Source organism: Leucopleurus acutus (genome assembly GCF_964270905.1).
Source record: "Leucopleurus acutus genome assembly, chromosome: 16".
In the NCBI taxonomy this organism is placed as follows: Eukaryota; Metazoa; Chordata; class Mammalia; order Artiodactyla; family Delphinidae; genus Leucopleurus; species Leucopleurus acutus.
The window spans coordinates 20673910-20698177 of NC_139158.1; the positions used below are offsets into that span (position 1 = coordinate 20673910).

Genomic DNA, 24268 nt, shown 5'->3' on the forward strand with positions numbered 1-24268 from the left:
GGCCCAGAGCACTGGCTTAGCTGCCCAGAATAGGCCCCACACCCACCCCGGAGTGAGGACCTCCTGTCACACCCCCCAGGCCTCCCTCCAGTGTACCCTTCCCCTCCACACACTCCGAGCATTGTGGGCCAGCTCCTGCCTCAGGGTACAGAGCAGACCTCGCCCCAATGTCGGTGACTAAGCAGTTTATTCACAAACGGCTCCAGCTCCAGGCCTGAAGCTTCCTCCTTCCTATCTTTGGCACCAGGCAGCGATTGTCAGGCCTCAACACCTAAGGTCACATCCTTGGGTCCCAGCCCAGGCTGGGGGAGTGGCTGGAACCCCCAGCTTGGGGCTTTGGAGGAGTCTTTCTCTCCAAAGAACTGTCAGGCTTCACTCCTGGCCTTTGTCCAGGCCGGCCGCGTTTCCTCGGCCCCATCTGTCTCGGTAGCAGATGTCCTAAGGGTTTGGGCTGCAGGAACTAGCTCATCCTGGGCGGCTGCGAGCATTGCTGGGTGGGGTCCAACAGTCCCTTGCGCATGCCCAGGCCCCACCTTGTTCAAAGTAGACTTGTAGTCAACGTCTCTGAAAAGCCCAGAGGGGGTGCAGAGGATCCGCTCTGTGTGCAGGAGACAGGGTCTACGTTCTCAGACCATAGCTGGTGGTCCTGGCTCGGTCTCTCTTCCCCAGCCTACCTCAGGACTCAGCTGACACCTCAGTGCCTGTGAGCTGTCTGGAGAAGGCCCTCTCCAAGCGCAAGGTGTTGTATCTGGGGGGCGGCGTGCCCGGCACCTGGGCTGCTGGGGCTGGAGGTAGGCACAAGGCAGAGGTGAAAGTGGGCAGGTCATCGTCTATATTGAGGCCCAGGTTGTCCTGACCCTGAGGGCTGGGCGGAGCCTCGGGGCAGGGGGACGCCTGTCTCCGGGCCCACCACTCCTTGGCTTTGTGCCACTGGTGGCGTGCGACGATGGACAGGGAGTCGATGAAGAAGACCTCGATGATCTCAATGATGCAGACGATGGAGCAGCTCATCCACAGGCCCAGCTGGCCACCGATGTTGGACAGAAGCATCTCGATCTGCAAGGGAGGCCAAGCCAGACTATCAGGAGGGACCCCCGCCAAGTTGGCTTCATGCAAAGACCCCAGTTCCCAAGGGAGTCACTGGCTAGCCCTGGCCCCGAACAGGTTTGGGGGAAAATGGGGGCAGCCTTCCTGTCCCCTCTTGCTCTGCCTGGTCTGAGGCTTGGTTGGCCTTTGGTGACCCTACGAGCTCAGGCTGGACCCCCACCATCTGACTCTGCTCCCCAAGGCCAGGCAGATGCGTACACTCGCAGACCCGGGACAGGTCCCAGGAGGAAGCCACTCACGCTGTTGGCAGGGCTCTCCACGATGGATCTCTGGTTCAGGTCTTTGTAGAATATCAAAAGTTTGGCCAAGTCTGTCCTGTAAAGATTCCAATAGGCGGGGCCAAGGTGAGTTGGAGGCCTTTGCACTCTACCAGATGGACAGCCTCTCAGCATGGCTCTCTCTCTCCTGTCCAGCCCCCAGCACGGACCAGGCTCTGAGCTCCACAGGGTCTTAGAACCTGGTTTCTGGGTTTCCTTCTGCACCACAGAGCACATCTCTGGCCTGGGGCTGGCTCATTCATTCACTCAAAAACCATTTCCCCACCTGTAGACTAAGTTCCCTCAGCTGCATTCCCACAGCACAATGTCCTTCATTAAACCTTGACATTGTAGTTGTTTGATTGCAGTCTAAAACATGTACGGGAGACAGGCGAGTGATGTAAATGAGCGAGGCAGCTTGGGTATAAGGTCATAATGATAACAACCATAATAACAGCTAGCATTTACTGACCACTTCCTGTGTTGCCAAGCACTGGAAGAACCTTATATGTTCCAAGAACCTTATGTGTGTCAACTTATTTAATTCTCACAACAACTCTGTGAGGCAGGTATGTTTTAATTGTACCCATTTTACAGATACGGCAACTGAGACACAGATCGGATAAGTAACTTGCCCAAGACTACACAGCTCATGATTGGCAGAGCTGGTATTCAAACCTAGACAGATCTGGCCCAGGGCTGGGCACTGTGGAGACAGTAGTGGCCCAGAGAGATGTGGGTTCACATGGCAATCCCCTCACCCTCTCCCATCTTTGTCTCCACCTGCTGAGGTCCCTGAACTCTGCCCTGGCTGATTTTTGTTAAAGGTCCCTTGGAAGTGAATTTCGATGTGGAAAATTCAAGTGGAATTAGAAGCTGCACGGCTCAAAGGAGTATTTTTCCAAGTGGGTCAAGATACATCGGGAAGCCATGAAATAAACTTACCGGGTCATGACCAGTACCTTTTACAAAATGAAATAGAAAAGATCAGATTGCATCCACAGAGAGATTCGAAATTTTTATCAACTGATATGGGCACTAATCATTCAGAACTGTGCTGTGACCAACTGGGATGGATGTAAACAATTGGTTTGGTACACGAGTGTGCAACATTTGAGAAGCAGCCCGAATGCATTGTACATCATAAGGGAGTACTGTTTCATGACAATTTTATTTCAGTTATGTATTCAATGGGCCACAATGGAAAAAGTATTTTCATACTGTGGGTCATGGTCAAAAAGTTTGAGAGCCCCAGACCTCGAGCAGGGCCTGGCTCATGATAAGAACTCAGTAAATATTTGTTGCATAAAGAAATAACGAATGAATGAATGAAAAGGAGAGCGTTTGGCACTGAGGAGTCAAGTGAGGAGGCTGGGACGGGGGCTGGCAGAAGCAGAGGAAGCAGGGTGGAGGTCAACTTACTTGTTGAGTTTTTTCTTTATTTGGCCTTGGTCCCAAGTGAGAACAGACAGCAACCATTTCTGTGGTGGAGAAAGAAGTGACCTGGGGATGCCTGGAGAGACCAGAGCCAGCCTGTCTGCCCTCCCCTCTCAGCCCCAGCCCCTGACCCAGGCCTCCCCTGTGGATCACCCCTGAGGCCAGAGGACACAATCAGGACATGAGGCTCCAGGCTGAGGGCTCCGGGGGAAGAGAGGACAGAGAACTCACCTCGGAAACCTCAGATGGCCACTGCGCCAGACTGGTGGTCAGCGTCCACTCCTTAAAGCTACGTGGAGAAGGGCATGGAGTGAGGGTGGGTGGCCTGGCCCAGCCCAGCCCTGCTCATCCCACTGCTTTGGGTCCACTCACCTGCAGGCTTCCTTGCACATCGACTGGCAGCCCAGCTCTCCCCAGACAAAGGCCTGGTGCAGTTCGTAGTAGCAGTACACTGAGGGACAGAGTGCAGGGTGGCATGAGCTTTGGGGTCACAGGACCCTTCCTAGGGTTTTCCAGTGGTACCCCCATAGTCTCCTTTTAATGATTTCACCTTCCGCTTTCTACAAACACTAGTTCTCTGGAAACAATTTCTGGCTTGTGATTTTGGGAGACAGAATACTGCCACAGCTAAGGACATGAGTTGGGGTCGGGGGCAGGTTAGCAGCCCTTGCTTTGGGTCTAGCTTTTTTGCTCCCTGGCTGTGTGACCTTGGGCAAGTTGCTTAACCTTTCGGAGCCTCAGTTACCTGTTCTGTCAGAGGATACTATCAATAGTTCCTACCTCCTGGAATTGACAGAGGTGGTCAAGGTTTTAGCACAAGCTGGGGTGTAGCATTTGATCCTTAATCAGAAAGTAGAATTCAAGCCAGGCTTCACAACAGGAGTGAAACTGGTCGGTGTCTCTCTATCAATATCTCCCTCAGGCCAAAGGCCATAGGGGCAGGGTCCCGGGAGCGCCTTAGCTATTGCCAGGGCTGGGCTGACCCCGCTCCTGGGGTGTGCAAGGCGGGGGTGGGTCTCACTCACTCCAGTTGGGGTGCTGACGGTAGTTGCAGTAGTTGGCTCCCTGAGGTAGAGGCTGGCTGAACTGGGCACACCCACATTTCTCCACCATCTTTGCCTGGAAGCACGAGTGAAGGCAGATCTGAAAGACAAGACCCAGGAATTCCCTTAACCTCCTTGCACGTGGATGCCAGAGACCCCCTCCCTACATCCCTCAGTCGGAGAGGGTCAGCTTCCCATAGCCTTGGCAGACAGCATAATGTACCCCTCATGTCACAGCTGATTGGGCCACAGGGACAAAGCTAGAAAATTTATTGGGAATTTAAACAGATGTGGATGCCAGGTTGAGCTAGAGCTGCGGTGGTCATTTTCCATCATGTAAGTGCTGACCCAGATATAAGTGGGAAACTTGGAGCAGGTGCTAAGAAACAGAGAAACAAACCCAGCCCCCAACTTTCCGATTCTCAGGTCCAAGCCCTCCAGACTGGATCCCTGGGGATCATAATATCCACGAAGCTTACAGCATAAAAGCTAACGGTGTGGGCTCGGAAGGCAGGCTGCTTGAGTTCAAGTATCAGCTGTGCTACCTCCCAGCTGTGTGACCTCAGGCAAGTTACTTAATCTCTCTGATGCTTTGGCTTCTTCATTTTTGAAATAAGTATAACAAGGCCTACTTCATGAAGTTGTTGTGAGTATGAATTGAAAGATGTAAAGTGTTTGTAAATGGTAGCCTCTCACTAAATATTATCCAGAGTATCTTTCCAACGAGCTGACCCCCCACCCCCCACTTTTTTTTTTGGTCTTGAAGTCAGTGTGAATGCGTTTCTATTTCTTACAAGCAGACATTGTCTGACTACTGGTCTCTTTTCACTCAGTGTCTCCACCACCCCTCAGCTCAGCTCTGGTGGAAGCTAGTGGACTCAGTGCACTCAGGGCACGTGGTCCTTTTGTTCTGCTGGGATGATTCTCATTGGCTCTCTTAGTGTCCTGGTGGGAGGCGAAGGGCAGACTGCCAGAACAGGAGGCAGTGTAACAGGTGATCTCACTCAAGGGTTGACATAGGTAGTACACTAGTGGGTGGTGGAGATCATGGGGAACCAGAGAACATGTCTCGTTTGATAAGGCCACTCCACCCACTGTTTATCCTGTAGGAATATGGGCCCAATGTTGCCAGACCTTGTTTTTCAGGAGAAGCTAGAAATCTGGGTTTTCTTGTGAAATTCCCTGACTTTTAAGCACCATCCGGGAAAACCAGGTGAGCAGGGTGGAAGGGACCTGGGAGCTGCCACTTAGCAGCCCCGGATCCAATCCAAACTGCCCTGGTGACTGCCGAAGGGCACACAAGTTGCCCAAAGCCATCAGTGGGTGAAGGGCACCCCTCACCCAGTGCCTCTCCCAGACTGCTTCCTCCTCCTGTCCCTCGCTCGCCAAGGCCCACTTAGGAAGTGGATCTCAGCCGTACATTCTGTTCCATGCAAACCTCAATGAATCAATTAAGCTCTGGTTACAGATGGATTGAAGAGGACCGGAACCAGCTGGCACCATGTGCTCTTGAGGTCCTTGGATGAACCCCAGGATTCTAACCACAGTTCCCAGTCCCAGACACGCCCCAGCCTATATATAACTTTGTTTCCTGGGTCCAGGCCACAACCCGGGGCTGGGTGCTGCCTCCAGCCTGTACCTGGAGGGAATACGTAGCATTGTAGATGTTCGTGATCAGCACGCCATTCCAATCCTCCGTGCACCGGCTGTAGGGCTCACTCAGCTTGAAGGACTCCGTCTGTAATCACAGCAGCACACATTCAGCCCTGACCTCCCCCAGGACCCAGACAAGGGGCATTTCTAGCAGCTTCGAGGAGCTGAGCAGCTACCCAGTCATTCATTTAACAGATATTTATTGAGCACCTACTAGGAGCTTGATGCTATTCTAGGCACTATGGAACCCACAGTGATCAAAACAGACGAGTTCCATGCTCTTGTGGAGCTCACATTCTAGTGGGGTAGACAGATGGTCAAAAAGCCAATAAATCATTCTGGATCTTTTTTGAGAGTGATCGATGAAACTGGGTAGAGACTAGAGGGGTTGGGAGGAGGGGGCAGTCTTTCCAAAAGTGATTAGGGAAGACGTCTTTGAGAAAAAGACAGGTTGGCTCGACATGGAATGGCAACAAAGAGCTGGACTTGCCAAGAAAGGTAGGAAGAAGATTAGGCGAGGCAGCAGCAAGGCTGGAGGCAGGAGACGGCCAGGGCGGCCGGAACGTGCTCCAAGGGAGAGCCGTCGCTGGAGATGAGGTCAGAGAGGGTTGCCAAGGCCAAATCATGGTGGCCTCCTATGCTGTGCTGAGAAATTTGGGTTTGGATTTGGTTTTCAGAATGTAGTGAGCCACTGGAGAATCCACGGGGAGGGGCTGGAGGGATTAGAAAGATGAGCAGTGACTGTGCTGCGCGGGGTCCTTGTCTCAATGAAGGACACATTTCCTACCCTCTTGTCTTCTGGTCCCAGAAGTTGACTTGAAAAAATGGACTTTCTTAGAGAGGACCAAAGAATACCCAGCAGGGCAGAATGATACCCTGATCAGAGGAGGTAAGCGCATCGTAACTCACTGTTCGAAAGCCTTATTAAATTATGTTTTATTATGGCTTACTACGTTTGGTTCTAGCTTAATATTTGTCACTGCAAAGGAACAATCCAGACAAGACAATTAAGAAAAAAAAAAAAGGGTAATGTCTCCCAAGGGGGAAAACAACTGAATATATTGTGACCATATCATAGCTAGGATTTGGGGTGTGTGTGTGTGTGTGTGTGTGTGTACAAAGAGTTTTGTTTTGTCTTTTATGAAATGGGGAGGGTAAAGGGCAAATGGATGGCAGATTTATGGGAGGGAAGAAAATTCTTTTTCCTTTGAAGAGTGGATGCACAGAGAAAAAGGTGATTGGGTCAGGGGAAGGAATCAAGAAGTTTGGCTCGGGTAGAAACTACAGACATCTCAAGTGGCTATAATCTCTTTCTGTTTGTATTATAATTCATCTGTTGACCCATTAGTCTCCCTCAATTAATTGCAAATTAATTTGCCCTCCGGGGCAAAAGTGCTCATTTGAAAACGTTTAAACGGAAGAAGCAGAGAGGAAAGTAGCCGTCTGTTTTCCTCTCTTCCCCCGGGGTACCCACTCCAACAGGTCAGATCTCGATCCTGAGATCCAGACACACATCACACGTTCCCTTTGCCCTGCAATGTCCTCTTCTCACTAATAATAGTGAGTGTCTTTCCACGTCAGTACAGAATAAACAGACTTACTTCATTCCTCTAATAGCTGGGTAGCAAACTGATTTAGAGCCTCTAGTGCATGCCAGGGCTGGGCTGGGATCTGGGCACGAAGATGCCAAGCAGTGGCTTCCCTCGAGGACACCTCCATTCAGTGCTACCCTCTAAGCTTCTCCAAGCAGTAATCTCCCTGATCCCTTGGAGCCCCCAGGCCCAGGATGTCCACAGAGCCTAGAGCGTCAGCTACTAGGTACAGGGCTCTACCTGCCTGTGGGGAGAGTTCAACAGCCTGGCATCTAGGGGAGAGGGTCCGTCCACGCAGGTAAGCCCTGTGCAGCTGGTACAGGTGGCTGAGGCTCTTTCTACGTTGAGAACCAGGCCATGGACCACTTCCAGAGAACCGACTGTGAGAAGCCATATTGTGATTTTTATGCTTTTTGAGTACTCGATGGCCCTCTACTTTGCGATGATGCTTATCAAACTCAGAGCTCCTGGGTTATTCAGGTTACTTCCTGAAACACCTGGGGCTGGGGCAGATGAGGCCAATGGCCTTTTGAGAGGGGAAGAGAGGTCTTTAGCTTCTCAAAGCCTCAGCTAGATGTACTTGGACAGAGCCCCGGCTTGCTCTCACTCCCTCTCCCCCGCCGCCTTTCACTCCCCCACTTCACTGTCAGTTTACCAGAAGTGCTGATCTGGGCAGCGTGGGGAAACATTTCGGCTTCTGTCCTGACCCCTAGGGACCCAAAAATGAGAATGGGTATATATGTATGTGTGTGTGAGAGTGTGTGCAAGTTTAGATGGATAGATAGATAGGTAGATAGATAGATATGTGTGTGGCACGCACAGGTATGTGTAGGTGTGATTAGGCGTCTGTGTGCACACGTGTTATATGTGGGAACAGGACTCATTTTTATCAAAATGAGGTCCTATCTGCTTCCTTCTGAGAATCCTGGAGGGGGAGGGCAGTTGCACAGAGTCCTTAGCTCACCTCTTTAAAGGTATGAACTGTGCCAGAGAAAAGCCCAGGTGGCAGCAGGAGGCTCGAGGTGGAATTATGGGTGTTTTAACTCTCTTTTCTTTTGTCCTGTTTTTAAATTGTAATAAATTATAAAAGTTATTTGTAATATTATAAAATAATTTATAGATATAAATAATTATAAAAGCTATTTTTATGTTTCTAATCAATGGAGGAAAAAAGAATTATGCAACATATGAAGTGAGGACTACTTGTTAAGAATTTGGAGGAATTCTGCATTTCACATCCTGCAGAAATAAAATTCTAGCGGGTTAAATTATTAAATGAAATAATAAAATAACTGGAAGGAAAATCAGCTCAGTATCTGATCTCAAGGAGGGAAAATCCTCAATAAACATAATGACTAAAGAAGAAAACAAAGATTTTGACTATGTAAGCATCTGATGTTTTTGCATGTGAAAAAGTAGCATAATGAAAACCAAAATGAAAGCACACACTGGGAAAGATATTTGCAACACATATGGCAAATAATTAGTACTTTCTATATACTATATGGAACAGATCAGTATCTTACTCAATATCTCACTCAGAAGGGTGTCACGAGGACAAGAAAAATCTTCCCTAACCCCTCTTTTTGGCTCAAATATTCTTCCTTCCCTTCACATCTCTTTTCTTAAAAAAATGTATAGTAAATAGCCAATATTTTTGGAGCACCCAATACATGCCAAGCACTGTTTTCAATTTTCACATGAATCAACTCATTGAATTCTCACCAGACTATGCAGTAACATTATTATCATCCCCATTTTACAGATTAGGTAACTGAGACACAGAGATCACACAATCAAAATGCAAAGCTGGGGTTTGGACCCCAGTTGTCTGGCTCCAAAGTCTGAGCCCTTAATCCTTGTTATACATATGCTTGTGAAGAGAAGTGTGTGCATGCTTTAAGATAAAAATGTACAGTGGGAGGATTTCCCTGGTGGCTCACTGGTTAAGAATCTGCCTGCCAATGCAGGGGACACGGGTTCGAGACCTGGTCCAGGAAGATCCCACGTGCCGTGGAGCAACTAAGCCCGTGCACCACAACTACTGAGCCTGTGCTCTAGAGCCTGCGAGCCACAACTGCTGAGCCCGCGTGCCACAACTACTGAAGCCCACGCACCTAGAGCCCGTGCTCTGCAACAAGAGAAGCCACCGCTATGAGAAGCCCGTGCACCTCAACGAAGAGTAGCTCCCGCTCGCCGCAACTAGAGAAAGCCGCGCGCAGCAATGAAGACCCAACGCAGCCAAAAATAAATAAATAGATCTTAAAAAAAAAATGGGCTTCCCTGGTGGCGCAGTGGTTGGGAGTCCGCCTGCCGATGCAGGGGACACGGGTTCGTGCCCCGGTCAGGGAGGATCCCACGTGCCGCGGAGCGGCTGGGCCCGTGGGCCATGGCCGCTGGGCCTGCGCGTCCGGAGCCTGTGCTCCGCGGCGGGAGAGGCCACAGCAGTGAGAGGCCCACGTACAGCAAAAAAAAAAAAAAAAAAAAAAAATGTACAGTAAGGTTTGCAATGACAGTGAAGTCTCGCCCCTCTCCGGGGCCTGGCTCCACACTCCCCTGGGTGGATTTGCCCTTACCTGCCTCCTCATCTCTCATTCGTGATCCAACCCATTGTACTTTGGTTTCTGTTCCACTCCGTCCACTGAAAACTGCTCTGGCAGAGAATCGATGACCTCTTGGCTGCCCAACCCAACAGCTTTTGCCCTTTACCTTGCTTGACCTCTCAACTGCGTTTGGCACCCTAGCTAACACCTTCCTGGAAACCCTCTTCGTTTCTCTGACACCAACCCTTTCCAGCTTCTGCTGCTACTTTGGTCCCTCTATTTCTCCATTTTCTTTCTGCTCAGCCCTTAAACATTTGCATTCTGTCTCAGGTCTTGGGTGATGGCATTCCTTTCCAAGTCTAGAATTATGCTAGATGTAACCCCACCCTCCACCCTGTCGTGGCCCCCGGATTTTTCTCCTGAGCTCCAGGTTCACAGCATCTACTGGCAGGATGTTTTCACCTTGATTTCCCAAAGGCACAACAACTTGGGTATGTCCCAGACTGAAGTGGTTCTTTTCTCCCCCAAACCTACCCTTCTTGTATTTCCCTAATTTAGAACCTGACACTTCCATCCACCCCACTACCCAAGCCAGAACCTAACTATCAATCTAGCTCCCCCTGGCCTTTCCTCAGTGACCTCGGTTGTCAAACCCTGTTGCTTGTAATACCTCTCAAATCCATTCACTTCTGCTCATCCCCACAGCCATGGCCTCATCATTTCCTTCTAGCGTTACTGTAAATACTGCGCTGTCTCCAGTATCTTGATTGCACTTCAGCCAAAGCGGTTTTTCAGAATGCCTCACTACCTGGCTTCAAATCCTTCCTGCGACCCCTTTGTAATTGCTATGCCCTTTGTCTGGACTAGCCTTTCCTGATACTATTTGCCTGACAATTGTCCTTTAAGAATCCATCACCTAGAAAGCCTTCACCAAAAGCTTCTGTCCCGGCTCCCAGCCACCCATCCATCCATCCAACAATATTTACTGAGGATCTGCTACATTCTAAGAACTGAGCCTGGGAACAAGATAGAGAAGGTCCCTGTTCTCACAGAGCTTGGACTTGCGTTGCAAAGGTATGTTATCTTCTCTTAAAGGTGCATCTTTGAAGGTAGGTGCTCTGTTGTATCCGTCTCTGAATAGCCAGTGCTTTGGACACACATGCCTCGGTGAATGAAGGAAGATTAGTTAACCAACTGCCTAACAAACTGAGTCTACCAGTTTAACATGCCTATCGAAAGGAAATAAATAACTAAATAAAAAATAAATAAGAAAGGAAGTCTAGTTTGTTTGGACTTATTCTAGTGGCTCTCTGGTGACCTCTCAGTAATCCCTAGTTGTTTGTTGTTTTAAATGCTCATAAGTCAGAACTAGTGCTTCCTGGCCCTGCTCTGTGGCTTGATTTTGTGTATCTCAAATTAAGTGTAGCAGAAGACTGACCCATGCCTTTGTTGACCATCATTGCTGAAGAGAGCATTTGCTTACCAGTGTGATGGGTATTTCTCTAAGCTCAGGGAAGAAAACCAGAGGGCAATTCCTTAGTTTTTGTACTTTCCCAAGCTCTAAGTGCGCAGACACTGTGAGAGGCAGAAGGTAAGAATGTGCTGCAAATCCCAGGTGCTTCTTCAAGGTATAAAGCTGCCCGAGAAATGCTGGATCAAAATGTTCGCTATTCTGATCTGGGAGTTTTGTTATCTGCCAGTGAAGAATCAGAGACCTGGCTCCTTAAGTAGTAAGCTAAAGGGACTTCCCTGGTGGCTCAGTGGTTGTCTCCGCGCTCCCAATTCAGGGGGCATGGGTTTGATCCCTGTTTGGGGAACTAAGATCCCGCATGCCACACGGTGAGGCCAAAAAAAAAAAAAAAAAGATAGTAACTTAAAGTCTTTTCAAACCACAGTTCGAGCAGGTTGGGGCTCAAGACTTTTCCTTGGGCAATCAGCATTCACACAGCCCAAGCTGGTACACAACACTTCTCATGTTGGAACAAATTTCCCACATTGAACAAAGCCACTAAATGACACGGCTTCACAGATGGTACCATCCTGCTGTTTTCTCTTGTCCAGGGTTGCCTTTGGATGGGACATGGTGAGGCACCGAAGCCACAGATGCCAGTTTATCTTCTCTGCTGTCTCAACTTAAATACCACTTCCTCAGGAAAGCACCCCTTGAACTTCCCCTCTTCTCCCTATTAAAAAGCCCTAAATCAGGCACCTCTGTGATATGCTCTCATGCATCCTGTATTTCTCCTTCTTAGCACCTATGATGATTAGAGTTAATCACCTGTGCAATTTTTTGTTTGTTATTGATTCTCTCTGGTAGACCCTAAGTTCTAAAAGGACAGCGACAGTCCCAGGGACACGGATGTAGCCCCAGCATCTAGCACACAGGATGTGCTCAGAAAATGCTTGTTGAATGAATAGATGATGGAGGAATATACAATCCCCAATGCCCACCATATCACTTTATAACTCACTCCGAAGCCATCATTTATGGTTGTGCTAAAGCTTTGGTATCATCCTAGCTTTACTTTCTCTTAGGAAGACACACTTTTCTTCTCTCATTCTGAACTACTCAGGTTTCTAAAGCTGAGGTTCCTGAGTTTGTGGCCTATTGAAATGACCACTGGAGTTTGGTAAAAATACAAATCCTTGGGCTCATCTCTCAGAGACATTGATTCAGTAGATCTGAATCTACTGATCAACAAGTTTGGAAACGACTGCGCTGGAGGAAAACTTTGTGAGGGATGAGGTCTAATATGTTTAATTTGGGATACTGAGGTTGGATATAAACAAAGGCATGAACAAAGAATCCACAAGGAGATTTTTTTTCCTCCATAAATAGGTGAAAAAATGCCACTAAGAATGACTGTCAAAAATTATAATAGGGTTTCCCTGGTGGCGCAGTGGTTGCGAGTCCACCTGCCGATGCAGGGGATGCGGGTTCGTGACCCGGTCTGGGAAGATCCCACATGCCGCGGAGCGGCTGGGCCCGTGAGCCATGGCCGCTGAGCCTGCGCGTCCAGAGCCTGTGCTCCGCAACGGGAGAGGCCACAGCAGTGAGAGGCCCGCGTACCATAAAAACAAACAAACAAACAAACAACAAACAAACAAACAAACAAAATTATAATAGATACCATTTTTTTCTTGACAGGTTAGCAAAGATTAAAAATTGATTAATACCCGTGTGGATACAACCTTATTGGAGGACAACTTGGCTAATATGCATACTGATTGATATACTTCTAGGAAGCAATCGATGACTACACCTCACATTGCACCATTGCTTTTAGCTGTACCTGGAAACAATCTCAAGTCTATCAACAGGGAATTGCTTCAATAACTCACCCACACAATGGACTATTATGGGTCTTTAAGAAGAATGAGGCAGAATCTATATGTGTACTCATATGGAACTATTTCCAAGCCATAGTATCAAGTGAAAAATGGGGCACAGAGATGGAAACAACCTAAGTGTCCATCATCGGATGAATGGATAAAGAAGATGTGGCACATATATACAATGGAATATTACTCAGCCATAAAAAGAAACGAAATTGAGCTATTTGTAATGAGGTGGATAGACCTAGAGTCTGTCATACAGAGTGAAGTAAGTCAGAAAGAGAGAGACAAATACCGTATGCTAACACATATATATGGAATTTAAGAAAAAAAATGTCATGAAAAACCTAGGGGTGAAACAGGAATAAAGACACAGACTTACTAGAGAATGGACTTGAGGCTACGGGGAGGGGGAAGGGTAAACTGTCACAAAGCGAGAGAGAGGCATGGACATATATACACTACCAAACGTAAGGTAGATAGCTAGTGGGAAGCAGCCGCATAGCACAGGGAGATCAGCTCGGTGCTTTGTGACCACCTAGAGGTGTGGGATAGGGAGGGTGGGAGGGAGGGAGACGCAAGCGGGAAGAGGTATGGGAACATATGTATATATATAACTGATTCATTTTGTTGTGAAGCTGAAACTAACATACCATTGTAAAGCAATTATACTCCAATAAAGATGTAAAAATAAAAAAAAAAAAGAAAAATGGGGCAGAACAGTATTTTGTATTTGCATGAAAGGAGAAATGCCTATACCCACACACACATGCTTGAAGCAGACTATCACATCCCTGGCGAAACACAGAAGCAGCAGCAATAGTCTCCGTGTAGAGGAAGGAGGGAACCAGAGGTCAGGGATAGAAGGGAGATACACCTGCATGGTAGGCTCCTTGTACTGTTTGGGTTTTTTACTTTGTGCATATACTCCCTTTAAATAAGTACTTAATAGTTATTCTATTAGATAGAGCAAGAGACAGAGACAGAGAGTGAGAGAGTGAGACAGAGTGAGACAGAGACTGGCATAAAAAGACCCCAGGCCTGCAAACAAGAGACTGTACAAGCATGGCCAGGGGCGTCTGAGCACACTCCTCGCCCTGTCCTTGTGCTTCCATTGGGCGTGACTGACTCAGGGATTGGAGTCTGCAGCCCAGATGTGCTTTCGTTGACAGGTGTGACTGTTCTCAGCACCTACTGAGGTCAGAAAAGGTCAAAGGCTTGAGGGGAGTGGCTCTCGGTAAATGAGGTGAAACTGATGGAAGTAGGATGGTCCAAATAGACCTCTGATGGCCCAATGACTTTCCAATAGTGGTTTACATGCCCCAGTGGCCTCTAGGTGTCCCAGAAAGGTGTTAATCTGCTCTATTTATATTAGTGACAAATACATAGTTAGTGTCTGACCAGCACAGGTTCCATAAATGCTGACATTTGTCTCTGGAACAAGGCAGGTTCCTTCAATTCTTATCCAAAATGGCATCCTGTCCTTGTTCATCCTTACAAAAGATACAAAGACAGCCTTTAGTATAACTACTAGAATGACCACTGGGGTAACCATTGGAAAATACTAGACCATGCTTCCTTTTGAAACCAACAGTCTTTTCCATAAGCTGCACCTCACTGGTTATCCTTCAGCAAAATCTGTCCTCCTCACCAAGCCGACGGGAATCAGAAAATTCTCTTACCAGGTGCATCCCTATGGAGGTGGCCATGGCCGTCTCAATCTCTGTTCCCACATCCTCGATGAAGGGGTACTCAAACTGCCGATGGACAATCACCTTAGCCCCAGTGGAGGACACCAGGAAGGGGTTGTACTCCTCTTCGTTTAGGTACAAGATGACCTGCAGCCCTGGGAGGATAAGGCAGCCTGCTGTGGTCAAAAGCCAGGAGAACGTTCCCTGGCGGTAGCCTGCCTCTCCCACTGCTCTGAGATTCTCAAAACCAAGACCCAGGCATTTCCCACAAGTGAAAGGTAGACAAAGGTGAGACTGGAAACTCCAGCCTGACTTGTTCACTGCTCTGTCTCCAGGGCTGAGCCCAAAATAGGGCTCAGAAACAGTGTCACCACTGCAGGTTTGCTAAGCATAAGGAACACTACTACCCTGCCCAAGACACGAATCTCCATGTGGTTCTTTGAGATGGGGAGTTCTGCTGGGCACCCAAAGGGACACACAGAGCTGTGGCTGCTTAAACCCTCAGGGAGAGACACCAGTGGTGAATCTGATCACTGGCCTAACTCCTCTCCCTGTTCCCACTCTTTTTTTTTTCTCTTGCGCCTGCAGTCTAATCTGAGCCCAGCAGCCAGAGGGACCTTTTCTAATCAGGAATCAGATCAGGTCACTCCCCTGCCTGAAACTCTTCAGTGGCATTTCATTGCATACACGGGGATGCCATAGAATAAAGTCCAGCAACCTGACTGTGGCTCTCAGGGAGATGCTGCTGCCTCCCTCCTCATTCCACTCTCCCCTTCCATCAGGAAGCTCCAAGCAGGCTGGTCTTCTTTCTGTTTCTGCAGCACGCCAAATCCATTTCCTTCTTGGGGTCCTTGGACTCACTAGTGCCCAAAATGCTCTTCCATGGACCTTAATGCGTATTTTCCATCTTTAAATAACCCTCCTTGCAGAGGCCTTTCTGGACCTCCTTATCTGAAATAAACCCCCCATCTCAGCCCCAGCCACTCTCTCTACCCTTGCGTTGCTTTGTTTTCCTCATAGCGCTCCTAGGATTGATAACCAGATAATATCTATGTGCTTGTTCACTCATTTATCTGTCTCTCTGCAACAAAATGCAAGCTCCCTGAAAGCAGAGATGGCATCTGTCTTATTCACCACTGTGTCCCTAAGACTTGGAAGAGGGCCTGGCATACAGAAGACACTCAATAAACATTTGGTAAACAAACGAGAGCAGGCCCTATATGAGTTGAAAGAAGAGAACTTTGAGAGTTATTCTGACTTCTTCTATTTGTAAGTAAAGGAAACAAAGCCCAGAGTGGGGAAGCGATTTGCTCAAGGTCACACAGCCCACATTCAGCAGAGCCAGGATTGTGCAACAGTTCCTAGACTACTTCTTCTTCCCACTGACGTGTGTGCCCTGAATTATGGTTTCTTGCAGATTTGGTAAGAACACAGAGAATACAGTAACAAAGATGAGGTGTCCAGGTAGGTTTTCCTCCATGACAAGATCTTGCCTTTCCTTGTAGGAGTATATCTATATATCAAATCATGTTCAATTTGTTTAGGACCTTTCAAGAATTCCTTTTGTAGGTAAACCAGTCCAGTCTGTTGAGTTCCTGCCTTCTCTACAAAAGTCACAGTAGTAGAGTAGTAGTAATACTAATGCTGGAGGTAGTAATTATTGGTGGTGATAGTAGTAGCAGCAGCAATGGTAGTAATGGTAGTAATAGTAGTAATGACAACCACATCTAGCATTTATTGTGTGTATAGTGTGTGTTATGGACTGAATTTTGTGTCTCTCCGTAGGTTGCCCCTCCACCCTATTCATATGTTGAAGTCAATGTGATTGTATTTGGAGATTCAGACTTTAGGCAGGTAATTAAGGTTAAATGAGGTCATGAGGGTGGGCCCTAATCCCATAGGATTAGTGTTCTCCTAAGAAGAGGAAGAGCCAACAAATCTCTCTCTCTCCACAGAAGACAGGCCATGTGTGGACACAGAGAGAAGATGGCCAACTGCAAGCCAGCAAGAGAGTCCTCACCAGAAACTGAATTTGCCAGCAACTTGACCATGGATTTCCAATCTCCAGAACTGTGAGAAAATAAATGTCTGTTGTTTAAGTCACCCATCTGTAATATTTTGCTATGGCAGCTCAACCAAACTAATACAGTGTGTATCAGGTCTTATTCTAAGTGCTTTTTATATTTTGTCTTCTCAATTACCTTGTATCATCGATACTACTATTATTCCCTCATTATAGATGAAGGGGTGTAACTTGCACTGGGTCACACAGTGAGTGGCTGAGCTGGGTTTTGGCTCCAGAATCTGTCATCTTAACCAAGATAAAGGTGTGTTTGCTTCCCTAATCTCCTGTTCAGCACGTCTGGATTTAAGTCCATCTGGAAGCTGCCTGCCCAGCATTACTCACTCCAGTTACAAGCTTAAACCCGAGTGGTTTCCCTGGGAGAAGAAACCCCAGGGTTGTCCATGTTGCTCTCTCGAAAGCAAAGAGGAGATGTCAAAAAGGAAAACAGACTCTGATAAAGAAGGAAAGAACCGACATGGATGTTGATGGAAACACTGCAAGAAGAAAAGTTGTGCCCCAAGTTTCTGGCCAGGTGGGGCAAACCTGCATCTCTGGAAGGCCTAAAGCATTCCCAATTGTCCTGCTGCCAGCATGCTTGCCATTAGAGCACCCCAGGGTCTCCTTGGTGCAGATTCCCTTACCGTATTCACTGCCTCCCATGGAGGTGCTGAGGATAGTCTCATTCTGTCTATTGTTGAATGTGTAGCAATTCCCATACATTGGATGGTGGAAACGTGTGAAGTTCCTACGGGGGGGAGAATACAGGTCAGAAAAGGGCCGTGCTGGGAACTCCCCTCATGCACCTGAGCTGAAGTCCCAATGGGCAGTGCTAATGGGCCAGCTCTCTTTTGTGGACGTGGATGATAGACATGACTTACTTCCCCCATCTTTCCTCTGATAGATGACAAACAAGGCCCCTCGTCCAATTGACACATGTTGATGTAGAACTGCTCTCTGCTTTCTGTTCTCCCTCTTAATCTTCTCACCTCCATCTCCATCCTGACTTGGCATTCTTTGTGCCAATATATCTGCCCCCCATTTCCTCTCCTCTTGAATTTCTCAGCCAACACTTGACTTTTTTCCATTCCAATTCCTAGCAAATGATCCCCAGAAAAGGAATTACAACATATGTGTCCTATACTGACTTTAGAACCCAACCTTCAGGGAGACACGATTCCAATCACTCAGTTTTTGCAAGGGTCAGTATATCCACTAACATATAGAAAGGCTTAGTATTTCAAAAGAATGAAGAAAGCACTTCAGATGAGCAGGAACACTCTAGAATGTCCCAAGACTGCCCAGTCTCTACCAGGAAACTGAGTGTTTCTTAAAGGTGGAAAGTTCTGAAAGTTCACACATCTGTACATAGACCTTTCTTCCCTCCCTCTTCTTTCCCTCTCTCCTTCCTCCCTTGCTTCTTTCCTTCCTGTACTAGATCAGTGGTTCTCACTGGTATGGGTGATAGTAATATACAAGGTTATATGTCCACCATCAACTACTCTGTTTCTGTGAGTAATTTAATGAATTTAAGGATATTTTGACTCTACACCGTCTCCACCTTCCTCGCTGACTCTAGAGCTGAGCTCCTGTATAAGTCGTTTTCCAAAAGTCATGGTCAGTGAGAAGAGCACCTGTTGCTCCCAAGACCTCTAGTTGAGCTTCAGGTGCACGCAAGGAGCCCAGCACTCAGAGCCGCTGGTCCTTGGAGCTGCGAGAGCAGCCTTCCCCTACTGACCTGGCATCACAGGACTCCCCATCAAAGAAGCAGGTGACCAGCAGCTCCTCAGCAGAGTAGCTCATGTTGATTTTCTTCTCCAGAGACACCTGTGCCATGATGTTCATGTAGTGCAACTTGTACCACTCCCGGATGGCATTAACCCCCGAGGTGAAGGTGTAGACTGCACAGCTGGATGTGTCATTTGAACACTGTGAATAGGAGGAGACACCAGGATGGAACTATCAGCCCTACCAGTGGCCTTCAGAAGGACTGTAAGGAACTGAAACTCTAGATCAAACACTCAGGGGAACAGGAGGCATATCTGGGGCAAGGATGGGCTTCTTCTCATTTCTGGGGCCTGGGATACATCATTCTCAAGCCTCAAGGACCAAGAAGGGGCTGAGTAAGGAAGGACACAGAGCCTCACTCTCATGACTCCCTACCAAGCGAGAAGCAAAATCAGCTTCTTCAGGGTCCCCAGACATCCAGGCTTTGACTGATTATGGCTACTGAGTTCCCACCCAACTCTCACCATTTCTTATTGGGTCAACAGTCTAGAAATCAAGATTCTAGCCCAGGCTCTGCCACGACCTCTCTGCAGAATCTTGGGCAAGGCATTACCTATCCATTATTTCACCTACAAAATGTTGACCAAAATACCATCCTTCCCCACCTCACATGGTAGTTGGGAGGACCAGCATTTAAGATACATAATAATGAGAGTTTTATAGGGAAACTGTGGTATATTCCAGATGTTCTCATCACACAGGACTTGAAAACTCTCCTAAAAGATGGACACCAGGGCTTCCCTGGTGGCGCAGTGGTTGAGAGTCCACCTGCCGATGCGGGGGACACGGGTTCGTGCCCCGGTCCGGGAGGATCCCACATGCCGTGGAGCAGCTGGGCCCGTGAGCCATGGCCGCTGAGCCTGTGCGTCCGGAGCCTGTGCTCCGCAATGGCAGAGGCCACAACAGTGAGAGGCCCGCGTACTGCAAAAAAAAAAAAAAAAAAGATGGACACCAAAGGATGGATTTTGGTATCAAGGAGAACTTTATCTTATATAAGGACCCAGGAAGACTTCAAAAAGGCTCAGTGATTTAGAGAAAGGGCCATTTTTCCCCAGGATTTGCAACCGGAGCCATGAGGTCTCACAATCGGCAACCGAGACTATAAGGTGTAGGTAGTTCTCATCTTGCAGAGGTGGCTGGGGCACGGAGAGGAGGGTGATGGCTGAGTTTGGCCAGGAAGACAAGGGAATTCATTTCTGGTGAATGGCTGCTTCTTCAGAGTCCCTCAAATGGGACCAAGAAGGAGAGATGAGAAGTCAAGCTTTAGCACCTCATGAAGGCAAGTGCTGCTGGGAACACTGTGTTTCTGCTGCTCATTTTCTATTTTCTTCCTTCTGGTATCTGCACCCCAATTTGGCTTTGGTGGAATTTCCTTCCACCCTTTGGATACAGTCAGCTGAGACTGTCCATCAAGATGTCCTACCCTATGTGAGCCATCAGCTGACCCAAACGTGGCCAATCAGATAGTCCCCAAATGGGATCTGAATCCATCTTTATGGTTGGATTAACAAAAAGACTGAAAACAGTTGAAGCTTATTTAATCCAGTAGCAGTATCTGAAATGACTTTTCATCATTTCTTGCCACCGGGATCCCTGGATCTTCCCTAATTTCTGTCCTTCAAGAGGCCTCCATGAGCTACTGGTTACCTTCTAAGACATTTTAATCTTAAGATTGCCTGGATCAGTTTCAGTTGCTTGCAGCTGATTCACCCTAACTGAGTGTGTATCTTCCTGTGGGACTATAGGGCTAATGGCAAAGGAGAAACCTCCCTGGACACACTATCCCATCCCATTCCCCGAAACCGTGAGGATGTGCATCTTACCAGCTGGAATCCTACCAAGCCCTTGGACTCATAGACGTGCACGACGTCTGATGCCGTGTGAACGATTCTGCCACTGACTTTCCGCTTCCGTCCTGTGCGGAAGTCCCTTGCCTTGCTTGTCTCACCCTTTTCGAAGGCCAGCAGTGGGATCAGGTTGAGGAATTTCGACCCTGTGCCCTTCCTGGCCGAACTCCAGGACTCTGCCTCTCGGCGTTTCCGAGATGTAATCTCGGAAAGGCCAAACAGGGTCTTCAAGCTCCCTCTGGTCTCCTGTTCCAACTCAGCTAGAAGGTCCCGCACGGCACTGTACCTGTCAAGGTGGGAAGGGGGAGTCAGGGATGGAAAACCCGTCTGGCAGAAAGCTGGCACTACCCCATGCTGCTTTCCATCGATGTGCGTCAGCCTGTGCCCATCACCCCAGAGCACTTGGCCAAGAAAACCAGGCCTTTTATAATTTGCCCCCTCCAATGTGACCACGGGCTCAAGTAAATGGGGCAGGCTCCCATATGACCCTTGTGTGGCTTCCTGTGGTTTCACCTTTGCCACCACTGTCTGCTTGCTTTCAGAGTGTGTTGATGAGTTTGCCCCAACCAGCATTTCTGGAGTGGTGACTGTCAGGTGCCTCCCATAAACCAGCCACAGTGAAGACAAGTAAATAACTGCTAACCAGGAGTCTCCCCAGGGGTCGGGCTCTGTCTCGACCCAGCACACTTGCCCCTGCCGGTGGGTTCTCCTCGAATCAATGCTGGGAGGGAAGAGGTATAACTGTTACCTTGACAGCCCCCAAGGACACAGAAGCTTGATCTGGGAGTTGACCACATGAAGCATAACAACACCATCTTTTAATTTTCACAATACCAAATGGTCCTGGCCTCCCTCTTAACTCTCCCCCCTCTCTCTCTCCCTTGCTAGGGGCACAGGCCACACAGCATAGTGACTGAGCGTATAAACTCCAGAGCCAGACTACCTGGGTTCCAGTTCCCCATTCTGGTTCTGGATGTGTGACCCTGGACAAGCCGTTTAGCCTTTCTGTGTCTCAGTTTCCCCACCTGTAAAATGGGGTTATTGGCAAGAGTCAATGAGTTTATTCTATCTATCTATCTATCTATCTATCCATCCATCCATGTATCTCTGTGTGTATGTATGTATATACACATATATATATACACACACACACATATATGCTGTTAAATGGTCACTGTTATTAATTTTGTTAGTGTAATTATATTTGTTAATATTTCAATCCTCTACTACAACATCAGCTGCACTAGGACAAAGGCTGTGTTTGGGTCATTCACTTCCATGCCCCAGAATCCAGCACAGTGAATGACGATTTGTAGATGCTGAGTAACATATGATGGAACAATGGATGAAAGGAAGAAAGGAGGGGGGTGGGAAGGAGGGAGGGTGAGGTAAAGGGAGGAAAGGAGGGAGGGAGCGAGGGACGGAGAAAGGAAGGAAGGGAGAAAGAAAGACAGACTTTGAGGTGGAGGATGAGTTTAGACCTGATTTTGATGTTGAGCTTTGCCATCAACTCATTGATGACTCTGGGCGAGAGAGTCGCCCCTGCTCTTCCCTTCTCCCCACCCTCACACCTGCTCTGACAAATTCTGCCAGATTCCGATGTGCCTCACAGATCAGTTTTCAATAATCCTGAGAAGGATTCCAATGACCCACTTAGAACAGGTCCTGCAGCAGACAATTGGGCAGTACCAACGGCTGATCCTGCCCAGAGCCCAGTGATCTCAATTAGTGGGGCTGGGTTCGCTCAGATGAGCTGAGATGCTTCTGGAAGTCACCTAGGTGTCATGTCTGAGTCAGCCTCCAGCTCACATTCAGGGGAGAGTGAGGGTGTGAGCTTGGAGAGCTCAGGGGAAATGGCTAAGCTGGGCTCTGTGTGTGTGTGTGTGTGTGTGTGTGTGTGTGTGTGTGTGTGTGTGTGTGTGTGTGTGTGTGTGTATCTCCAGGGTAGGAGGAATGCTAGTTCATTCCAGGCTCAACCACCAAGCAAAAGTGATCCTTGCAGCCTCCCTCTCTTGCCTTCCTTGAGCTAGCCCATCCCCAGAAGTAGCTGAGGGACTGAAACCTTGGTACAGATTTCAAACCTGGGAGAGGGCAGTTTCCCAACACTGGCAATGAATTCAAATTTCTAAAAAGCATGATTGCAGGCTGGAGTGTGTCACCTTTGGGAGGGGCATTGGCACCTGGAGGGGGCGTGACCCCCCTCCCTGTCCCTCCTCCTTCCTCTTACCTGTAAGGATTGATGTTGCAGATGGTGACAGCAGGAAAATCCAGCTTCTGGAAGTGGACTTTGATGGAGACAGAGACAGTGTAGAAGGATGAGATGAGGAGGGCACACTGCCAGAAAATGAGGGCCACGGCTGTCAGCGTGAACAGAATCCAGAGCAGGCGTCGGAGGCGGCCACGGGACACCACGATGCGGCGGCAGCCGTGGGTGTTGGTGTTCAGACAGTACCACCGCATCAGCTCTTTGATGGTAGGTGCCTGAGGTCCCCTCACGGGCAGATTCTTCTTGATTTTGGCTTTGATCTTCTCTCCAGCAGCCATGGTGAAGATGGGACTTGGCGGGGCAGGCAAGCTGGAGGGGCAAAGAAAAAAAAGCAGGTGAGTGGGTACAGCCCGGAGGCTGGGCGCTGGGAAACACCAGCCCTCATGTCCTCAGAGGCTGCCTTCCTCTTTCCCTCTGGCCTGGACAGTCTGTTTTGAGGCCTTGACCCTTGCTCCAGGATATTTGCTTTTGGGCCACCACAGCTGCCAAAGAGCTGCCTCCTCTCTTGTGGCCCCCAGGCCAAGCTCTCTGGAGGCTGGGTGAGGTGTAACCTGTGAAATCACTGCACGGTTTGCAGGAACTTCCCCCTAGGTGCTTGGAGCAGGAACCCTCTGGGCAACCCCATCCCAACCAGCCTCCACACCCTTCTTATCAAGCTCCATCGTGATCAGAGCATCGAGGGGTCTGATCTTAGTGTCTCCATTAGCTTGCCTTCCTTAGGGCATCGTTCCTGCCTCGCCCTGCCCTCTGGTGCCCAGCTCAGCATCTGGCACAGAGCAAGCACATTGCAAATCGATTCTAACAGATAAAATCTGCCAAGAGAATTTCCGGGCAGCCACCCTAGATCATGTCCAGGCCCTTCCCAGCCCAGCTGTATCTTCCCAGCCTTTTCTCAGCTGCTTTACTGCAAGTGGAGTGTTTCTGTTTCGTTTCTGTTTCACTTCTCTTTACTGTCAAGCCCTTAGTGTTTCTAGAGCACCTGATATAATAATAGCCTACAAATATTGACCACTTAATATCTGCCAGGCACCATGCCATATTTCCTTGATTCTAAGAGAATTTGGAGAGTACACTTTGATTTAATAACAACTTTGTCTGGGGAAGAGTGTTGGAAAGCAAATGACCGTGTTCATCAATATACATGCTGCCCCTGAATTACAGAAACTTTACAATGTGAAATAATAATCTTTTAAAAAATGAACTAAAATAATATATAGTCTCATTAGCCTCACAAATGCATACAGTCTCTCTCTCCATATATCATATATATAATCAATCTCTCTCCAAATATATATAATCTCTCTATATATTTCAGTTCATGTTTCAACAATGCCGTAAGGTAGGCATACTATTATTACTTCCAGATTACAGAGGAGGAAAGTGAGCTCAGAGAGGAGGAGTAACTTGTGCAAAATTACACAGCTAGTAAGTGGAGGCACTGGATTGGAATCCTGCAGCCTTTATCACCATGGTATATGCCTTGAGGGGCCCGGTATTGTGCTGGGTGCTGCCCCCTCCCCAAGACAGTTAATTAACAGTCCGTGGGACTAAAGTGGGGGGTGGAAAGAGATGGAATCCTGAGCTATTTAATTCCCAAACTCTGGGTAGGTAGTGTGGCCACTTCCTAACACTAGTATTGGTGAGCC

General features: G+C 48.2%; 1 protein-coding gene across 1 annotated transcript; it reads right to left on the reverse strand.

The window, feature by feature from the left end:
- Positions 1–675: 675 nt before the first annotated feature.
- SCNN1G (sodium channel epithelial 1 subunit gamma) lies at positions 676–22900 on the reverse strand (the record flags this gene model as incomplete). The annotated part of the gene is made up of 12 exons (XM_082857055.1): positions 676–1056; positions 1347–1422; positions 2787–2845; positions 3033–3090; positions 3174–3252; positions 3827–3944; positions 5484–5582; positions 14651–14814; positions 17366–17469; positions 18460–18650; positions 20333–20642; positions 22584–22900. 12 exons carry the CDS (start codon positions 22898–22900, stop codon positions 676–678), a joined length of 1956 nt encoding a protein of 651 aa, XP_082713181.1.
- Positions 22901–24268: the final 1368 nt, after the last annotated feature.